Genomic DNA, 9,484 nt, shown 5'->3' on the forward strand with positions numbered 1-9,484 from the left:
GGTTAAGTGCTGGAATGCGAGCACGAGGCCTCGAGGTCTGATCTGCACCCGTGTATCGGTGGGGTATGGCGATACACCTGTAACTCCAGTGCTGGAGTGGAGGGAAGCTGGAGACAGGCAGATCCTGGAAGCTTGCTGGTTAGCCAGCTAGACTGCAAGTTCCAGAAACAGCGAGAGAACACTAGAAGTTAATGACACCTGGTCCCTATATTGACAAGCAAAGGTAAGCTCACCTGTGAAAGTGTGCCCACACGTAGGCACAAGTTGCTGAACATGTACACTAGTATATGAGAAGCTAAGGCAGAAGGATTACCGTTGCTTTGAGGCCAGTCTGGGCTACAGAGAGACTGTTTCTCTAGGCAGGGAAGAGATTCAGTGTGTTAGATATTATAACCTAGTCTTAGAAAGCCTAGAAGCTTCATTTGAATTAAAGTGAAAAAAAAAAGTCGTATGTAAGCTTGGGGGTCAGTTCCCCATGGAGAGAATCCTAACCAGAGAAAACTCGAGAGTAAGAGATCTGGGAATGATAACACATGTGTAACCCCAGCACTAAAAAAGCTGAGGCAGGATAGTAGCTATTTGAGGCAAGACTGAGCTGTATAAGGAGATCATAGCTTAGGTACAGCAATAGGAACAGGAGAAGAAGCAAGGTAAACGTTATTTTTAAGTGGGAGAAATTACATCATGTACATATGTACCTTAGGGCTTCTATTGCTGTGAAGAGATGCCATGACCACTAACTCATAAAGAGCAACATTTAGTTAGGGTTGGCTTTCAGTTCAGAGGTTTAGATCATTATTGTCGTGGTGTGAAGCATGGTGGCATGCAGACCATCATGATGCTGGAGAAGGAGCTGAGAGTTCTACTTCTGGATCTGAAGGCAGCCCAAGAGGACTGAGACACACTGGGTATAGTTTGAGCACAGGAGACCTCAAAGTCCACCCAACAGTGTTACACCTCCTCCAATAAAGCCATACCTAATAGTGCCATTCCCACTGGGCCAAACATTTAAACACCTCAGTCTATGGGGGCCATACCTAGGCAACCCTCCCACCAGTATGTTTTTGGAAGATTCAGAAAACAGATGTGGAGTGATGTCCTTGAGTAGGTGACACAGAATTGAGTGCACAAATGGAGGGCTTTACATCCAGTGGGACCAAGGCCACTTAAATCACAATGGTCTGAAAGAAAAAAATAAAAAAGACTATAAATTGCAGGCTCGTGATAAGCTTACGCAGTACAAAGGAAGGGACCAGGCTTGAAGTTCACATCTGGGAGATACCAGCCTGGGGCTGCAAAAGGGGGAAACAGTGAAATGCCCCGAACTTAGAGATCGGGAGCTCAGTGGGTAACAGTGCGAGCTGTGGGGAGCTGACTTCCAGTCTTCAGCGCTTGTGAAGTAGGCCTGGTGTGGCTCCCTGTGCCTGAACCTCTGGTGCTGTGGGGGTGGGGCGAGGGCAGAGACAGAATTATTGCTCAAAGGTTTGAGAGCTCTAGCAGCCGAGCCTCATGAAGGCTGCTCATACCTTCATATCACACGATAGTGAGAACTCAGTTTTCAAAATTGTTCTCTGAATTACATACATGACTTTCCCCAGTAAACAAGCAAACAATTTCTTATTTTACTTTCCATTTTTTTAATGAGAGAAAAATAGTTCTTTTTTTTTAGATTTATTTACTTATTTCATTATGTATTTCATGTATAGGAGTGCTCTATCTGCACGGATGCCTGCATAACAGAAGAGGGCATCAGATCATATTACAGATGGTTGTGAGCCACTAGGTGGGTGCTGGGAATTGAACTCAGGTCCTCTAGGAAGAACAACCAGTGCTCTTAACCGCTGAGCTATCTCTCTAGTCCCCAAATAATTTGTTTAAAATGGTGCATTCCAGGTTCAGTGAGACCAGATCCTGTCTTTGACCGCAGAGACCCTTTGCCTCTCTCCATAGTGTGCAGATTACTGGTGTGTGCTACCGCAACTGGTGGCTTTTTCATCTTTTGTTTTGTTTTTGGGATGAGAGATACTTTCTTTTTTTATTTTGCTTTTGAGACATGGTTTCTCTGTGTAACCCTGGCTGTCTTGAAACTGACTTTGTAGACTAGGCTGGCCTGGAACTTAGAGATCTGCCTGCTTCTGTCTCCGAAGTGCTGGGATTAAAGGAGTGTGCCACTACTGCCAAGTAAGGGATACTATCTTATGAGAACAAGGCAGAGAGCCACTGGATTTCTATACATGTGGTTGGAATCTTTAAAGAATCGTGAAAACGGAATAGCCTGCTGTTTCTATAATACACTATTCGGCGGGGAGTTTGAGAGAGGCATGCACTATGCCAGAACTCATTTTGATTTTCCGTCTCTTTATCCGAAAATAATGTCTACCTCTTAGGGCTGCTCTACAAAAATTAATTAATACATATGATTCTCGAGACAGCAAGAGTTCGAGCGTTTACATGAAATGACCAAAAAAATTAGCTGAACTGTTCACAACAGAAAACTAATAAAACATTTTCGTGTGTAAACAGAAAACACGGTCAGCCACTGCCCAGTTTTCTGCTGTGTAGGGACGGTAAAGAGGTAGCTTCCCGAGAAGACTGGAGACCATCGCCACCAGAAAATGAACCCTACGGAGACCGAAAAATATCCGAACCCAGCGACTGGCTGTGTCCCGCCTTTCCGACGGCCCAATCACAGGCCGAGTTTCTGACAGACATTTCGCTTCAGCCACTCCCGTTGCTGAGTCTCTCACTGCCCCGCCCTCCTCAGGCTAGCGTTGGTCTTGACCAATAGAGGCACAGCACCTTCAGAGCAGCGACCAATCAACGTTTAGGAGCCGCAGGGCCGCGTTCTGAGCAGGCGGAGCAGCCAGAGGGCAAGCTGCGCGGTGCAGCGCGGCAGCGAGGTAAGATGGCGCCGTGCCGGGCGCTTGTCCTTTGCGGTTAGGCTGCTGCTCGCCCTTTCTGTCAGCTCTGCGCGGTACGTCGTCTCCTGCAGCGTCGGAGTCACTCTCATTGTTAGGCTCTCGGGAGCCAGGTTCTCTGGTGCCGGGAGCTGTAGGACAAGATGGCGCTTGCAGGACGACGGCCTAGGCGCTCGAGCCGGGGCTTTGAGCTCTGAGGCGGCCAGGGACAAAGGCGGCGAGCCGGGGCGTGGGGGCGGGGCGCGCCGTTGCAGTGGTGCCGCGTGGGACGGGCGCCGCTCTTCCGGTCTGCTGCGGTGGAGATTCGGCCAACGTGGTAGGGGCCAGCGGGTAGAGGGCGAGGGTGGGTAGGTTAGTAACGGGAGGCCGGAAGGCGGCGGGAGTTACGGTGCAACCCTCGTCCTGCCGCCGACCCGCGGAAGCACGTAGACAAGGACTTCTGGCAAGGTTAAGGCTATTTTGATCTTTCGTGTGACCAACACCCCGCAGGTTTTGGTATGAACAGGATTCGGATTCACGTCTTGCCAACGAATCGGGGGAGGATCACCCCAGTGCCCAGATCTCAGGAGCCCCTTTCTTGTTCGTTCACTCAACGCCCGTGCTCTCAGCCGCGTCTGGAGGGGCAGGAGTTTTGCATTAAGCATATTCTTGAAGACAAGAATGCACCCTTCAAACAATGTAGTTATATTTCGACGAAGAATGGGAAAAGGTGCCCCAGTGCTGCCCCAAAGCCCGAGAAGAAAGATGGGTAGGTGAAGAGGCGTGGGTATGTTGTGCCTTCGGGCTCTGAGAATCATTGCTTTTCAATGCTGACGCTAGAACCCAGGACCTGGTGCACGCAAAGCGCAGGTTGTATCCCTGAGCCTGTTCCAACGCCTAAACCTCCTTACCTTTAGACTTTCATTTTTTATTACATTTTGAAGCATTTATTTCCCGTTCGTAGTTTGTTTTGCATGTGGGGAGGTCAGAGACCAGTTTGCTGGAGTCGGTTCTAATACCTCCTGGTACAGTGACAGAGCCAAAGACTCCCCCACCCTCCTGCCCCCTCTTTGGAGACAGCCTCACTCTATATTCCGGAATTCCCCATAAGGACAAGACTGGCTTGGAATAGTTTTGCCAACCCTTTTATGTTTTTTTAAAAATGTTATGTGTATGAGTGTTTTGCCTGCGTGTATGTTTGTGTGCTATGTTCAACCTTGAGGAGAGGGCATTGGAGCTCCTGGAACTGCGATGCACCACCGTGCCTGTCCCCTGCCTTCAGTTTTAAAGTGAAAAGAGGAACATAATATGTAGAGTTGGTCATACCTGTGGAGTTTTAGGTCCTGTGTTTGTAGTTTGGGAGGCATGTCAAAATACTAACAAGATCAGAGCCGATGCTGGGTGGTGGTGGTGCAGGCCTTTAATCCTAGCACTTGGAAGGCTGACTCGCCGGTGATCTGGGAGTGCAGGCCAGTCTACAGCATTGAATTCCAGAATAGCCAGGGCTAAACAAAACCCTGTCTTAACCCTCCACTCCGCTAATGATAAGAGCTGGAGGGTCACTTGAGGCAGGGATGTTCAGTTACTTGCTTACTTGTAAAATGAAGGTTTTAAGTCCTGACTGTGGTCAGACTAATTTTGAACCCCTAATTCTCCTGCCTCAGCTTCTGCAGTTCTGGGATTATTCCCATACTCAGCTCTAAATCCTTCTTCCTTAAACATTTATTGCATGGATTCACGTGCTGCCACACACACGTGGTCAGAGAAGGGCTTTCTGGAGTTGGTTTTCCTGCTGCGTCGAGTGGTGATGGGTGGTGGAACTCAGGTGGCTCAGGCCATCCGTGATGGTAGGTGCTTTTGTTTGCTGAGTCACGGAATTGGCGCTCTAAGTTAATTCTTAATGCTGGAGTGCTGACTCACGTGCCAAGCCTTGTTAAATAATAGGTACACTATGCGTGTGTGTATTGGAAGGGGCTTCATAGTTTTTTTTTTTAATCATATATGTACTTATCTGTGCAAAAATATGACTTTACTAGGTAATTTTGTAAGCATCTTCTAGTTTTAGAATTGAAGCATGCCTGCCTATAGTGGATTGAAAGTAAGACGTGTTTCTAGAATTAATTTTGGAAAATAAAACCAGCTGTGATTTTTCTGTGAGATACTGCTAACATTTTTATAGTTAGAATGCTTTGTTTGATGGCTAGAACACTGGTTAAGCTACCAGTCTTTCCCTTTGATAGCAGCTACTGTGGGCCAGGGAGGTGGTGTGCGTTAGATAGAGCCTTCCCTCCCTGCACAGAGCTCTGGGTTTGACTTTGAGCAGCACACACACCACACCACATCACATCAAACAAAAACCATAAATGGCTTCACGTGGAGATGGTTAAGTTTGTTAAGTTTTTGAGTCATATTGCTCCCCGCGCCCCCCGCCCCCCCCCCAAACAGGATCTATTTATTTAACCCTGGCTGTCCTGGAGTGTAGACCAGGCTGGCCTCAGACTCACAGATCCACCTGCCTCTGCCTCTAAAGTGCTGAGATTAAGGCGTGAATCACCAAGTCTGGGTTTCATACGGTCTTCAAGGTGTAAATATAATAGTCTTATTTCCTAAAGAAAAAATTAACTGGTGACTGAATATTGCTGGATCCTTCCCAGAGAGGACCTATTAAATATTAATGTTCTATCTCCTTAGGGTGTCTTTCTGTGCCGAACATGCTCGAAGGAATGCCCTAGCACTTCATGCTCAAATGAAGAAGAGCAACCCAGGCCCTATGGGTGAAACCCTCTTGTGCCAGTTGAGCTCATATGCTAAGTCAGAGCTGGGCGCGCAGACCCCAGAGAGTGGTCGAAGTGAAGCGAGCCGGATACTGGGTAAGGACCGTCTCTGGGATGAGAAAGGAAGATGCTTGCCGGAGAGTCTGACTCACTGCAGTGCTGTGGGAACTGGATGAGAATGCCAGGGTTGCTCGTGCTAGTTGCTGCTTGTTTTGCATTTAGTTTGTTTAGATATATTTCTCCCAACCTGGTGACCTTTCCTTGTGTTAAAATTTAAAAAAAATTAAAAACTTTGAATTTTAAGGTTTCAGGTTGATGTCTTAACTTTAATGTAGCTTCTTCCTGTGTGGAGTTACAGAGGTGGGAAGTCTTACTGGCTGCTCTTCCCTTCCTTGCCTCAGACGAAGACAGCTGGAGTGATGGGGACCAGGAACCCATTACTGTGGATCAGACATGGAGAGGTGACCCTGACAGTGAAGCTGATAGCATAGACAGTGACCAAGAAGACCCCCTAAAGTAAGTTGTAACTCCACATAAGGCTTGTACATGCTCTATGTAGTTAGTGTGTAGACTATAGTGTGGCATGCGGTTCATAACACATGTAAGTGGGTTCAGGTGTCACAGTTCAACACCATTTTGCTCCAAGGCGAGATTTCGTGGTTGTTTGGCAGAGAAGTCTTGTGACTTGGAACTGAGTCACGCCCATGGGGTGCTTTAGGAAGAACAGAGAGGGGGTCAGAAAAGTGCTGGCTGGCTAGAGAGGAGAAAATGGACTTAAATATTAAGGTACTGATCCCAAAAGTCAGAAATAATGAGCTGATTATACTTAGACACTTGCTGCAAAATTCCATGGTTCTTTTTAAATGAGAAATAAAAGTGTTCAATAGTTGGCTTTGGTTTCATGCCTAATAAAAGGAAAACTGATTTAGAAACCCAAATTGTAATTGCATGTTAAGGATGACCCCTGGTCATCTTTTTGTTTTTTTTTTTTTTGTGTTTTGGTTTTTTTTCTTTTCTTTTTTTTTTTTTTTTCGAGACAGGGTTTCTCTGTGTAGCCCTGTCTGTCCTGGAACTCACTCTGTAGACCAGGCTGGCCTCGAACTCAGAAATCCGCCTGCCTCTGCTTCCCAAGTGCTGGGATTAAAGGTGTGCGCCACCACCGCCCGGCCCCTGGTCATCTTAAGACTTCAGAAATATCAAAATATTGACTGTTGCAGAATCTCTGATCTTTTGAAGCAGTGTCTCATCATGTAGTGTCGGCATTTGAGTCAGGCTGACCAAACTCGGGCTTTGTTTTCCTTAGTATTAGTTCCTAGCAGTTACACAGTGTTTGTTTTCAACTGTGCATGGATGCACACAGGCGCACACACACTATACACTGGGTGTTTTTTGAGACAGAATTTCTCTGTGTGGCTCTGGCTGTTGTGGAACTCACTCTGTAGACTAGGTTGGCCTGGAACTCAGAGATCTGCCTGCCTTTGCCCAAAGTTAATCTTCCAAGTTTTAATTACTTATCTCAGAAGCAGGAAACAATCTTTATATTAACCTCTAGAATATCTTTAAAGTTTGTTTTGGCAGGCAAACTAATAAGATTGGTACGTAGCTTTCCTACTTTTTACAATAAAGGGTCAATTCAGGGCACTGAATGTTGACAATATTGCGAAGAAAGTGGGTCTATCTGACCCATCGTGATGGGAGGTGTGGGGTGTGGGGGCGGGGTGGTGTGTGTAGTTTTTGGTGGTGGTAAGATTGGTACCAGGGCTTTGCATATGCTATATGTGCATTTTACTATCGTTCTACTTTTGAGCTGTATCCCCTGGACTATGAAGAACCAGAGTCTTGCTAAAAGATTGTATTTAAATGAAAATTAGAAGTCACAGACATTTGATACTTTTGTGTGTTAGTTTGCCTGAATGTGTTTGTGTTTACATGGATCTCCTGGAACTGGCGTTAGAGTTGTGAGCTTTGAGTGTTGGGAATCAAACCCAGCTCCTCTGCTCTTAACCATTGAGCCATTCTCTCCAGCTCCTGATGGCTTTTGTAATTAAGATATTAAGTTATTCTGAAAAGGGGGACTTTGTTAAATTACTATGTAAAAGGATTTTTATCTTTGTTGTTGAGAGTGGGTTTCTACATTTTTACCTTTGTTGTTGAGAAAGGTTTCTCCATGTAGCCCTATTTGTCCTGAAACTCACTCTGTAGACCAGGCTGGCCTCGAACTCACAGAGAACTGCTTGCCTCTGTTTCTAGAGTGTTGGAATTAAAGGAATGCACCACCATGCCCAGCCATCTTTACTCATTCTAAATGTATTAATAATGAGACATCTCCCCTCCTGTTCCAATTTGTGAGAGAACACATTGGTATTCTTTTATGGAGAGATCTCCCTCCCTCCCTGATTTACTCCTGTCTCATCTTACAAAGAATATGTTCAGTTCTTTTTTGGTTTTTCGAGACAGGGTTTCTCTGTGTAGCCCTGGCTGTCCTGGAACTCACTCTGTAGACCAGGCTGGCCTCAAACTCAGAAATCTGCCTGCCTCTGCCTCCCAAGTGCTGGGATTAAAGGCGTGTGTCACCACTGCCCGGCTATATGTTCAGTTCTTAACACCAACATGAGAGTACTCACAAACCACACTTGTAACTCCAGCTCAGGCTATCTGAGAACCTCATCTGTACTCACAGACTGGTGGCATATACATAAATTAAGAAAAAAATGTCTTTTTGGTTGTTGTTGATTTGTTTTCAGTGCTGAAGATGGAACCGAGGTCCTCACTATACATGTTAAACACTCTGCCTCTGAGCTATGCTGTACTTCCTAGCCCTCTTTATTTTATTTTTAATTTCTTAGTAAAATGTGTGAAAATATTCCTGTTTAGTAGGATAATGTGTCAATTCAGGTTGAGTTTGTTAAATACAAATTGAGGCTATTTTCAGCCTTTTACTGTTTTGTTGTTTTTATTGTTTTTGAGATAGGGTTTCATATCTAGGTTAACATTGAATTTGTTATGTAGTCTAGGCAGGCCTTGAACTCCCTCCCAATCTTGTGTTTACACCTCTAATAAGTGCTGGGATTATTGGTACACATCACCGTGTTTGTCTTTATTACTGTTTTTTTAATGCTTTGTTGAATTTATCGTTTTATTCCAGACATGCTGGTGTCTATACAGCCGAAGAAGTAGCTCTTATTATGAGAGAAAAGCTAATTCGTTTGCAGTCTTTGTACATTGATCAGTTCAAACGACTACAGCACCTGCTCAAAGAGAAGAAGCGCCGCTATTTACATAATCGCAAAGTGGAACACGAAGCTTTAGGCAAGTTGCATGGAGTTGACTATGCCTGCCTTATAGCTAATGATTCCCTGTTTACTGACATTGGAAAAGCATCCTTGATTTCTTTACAAGTTATACCTTGACTTTTGTAGCCTTTCTAGTGGTGACTGGAATGTCCCACCCAGTACTTGAGAAGCTGAGGGTAGGGAATTTGTTGTGAATTCAAGGCCAGATAGACTGAAGCTCTGTTTTAGAAAACTTGATTTATTTATTTTTGGTGACTCTAGGTAGTAGTCTCCTGACCGGCCCTGAGGGACTTTTGGCCAAAGAGAGAGAGAATTTAAAGCGACTAAAATGTCTTAGGCGATACCGTCAGCGCTATGGAGTGGAAGCCTTACTACACAGGCAGCTGAAGGAACGCAGAATGCTGGCCACAGATGGGGCTGCCCAACAGGTAATTTGCAAAATATGCCAGAATTTATTGTTTTATTTCAGACCGTGCTGTGAACTCTGGGTGTGCACGTTTACTTTATTGATAAGATCACA

At 45.4% G+C, this 9,484-nt stretch overlaps 1 protein-coding gene across 3 annotated transcripts in view; it reads left to right on the plus strand.

Moving 5' to 3' along the window:
• Positions 1–2,859: 2,859 nt before the first annotated feature.
• The window catches only part of Kansl2 (KAT8 regulatory NSL complex subunit 2), a 17,217-nt gene continuing 10,592 nt past the window's right edge, over positions 2,860–9,484 (plus strand). The window contains exons 1-6 of one of the 3 annotated variants that reach the window (XM_028788308.1): positions 2,860–2,900; positions 3,408–3,666; positions 5,589–5,767; positions 6,073–6,187; positions 8,817–8,980; positions 9,226–9,392. In XM_028788308.1, the coding sequence (XP_028644141.1) occupies positions 3,416–3,666; positions 5,589–5,767; positions 6,073–6,187; positions 8,817–8,980; positions 9,226–9,392 (876 nt within the window). In that variant the 5' untranslated portion in view covers positions 2,860–2,900; positions 3,408–3,415. The other 2 variants (XM_028788309.1, XM_028788311.1) reach the window with 2 other exon arrangements.

This window comes from Grammomys surdaster, unplaced genomic scaffold (assembly GCF_004785775.1).
Source record: "Grammomys surdaster isolate TR1022 unplaced genomic scaffold, NIH_TR_1.0 125742, whole genome shotgun sequence".
Taxonomy (NCBI): Eukaryota; Metazoa; Chordata; class Mammalia; order Rodentia; family Muridae; genus Grammomys; species Grammomys surdaster.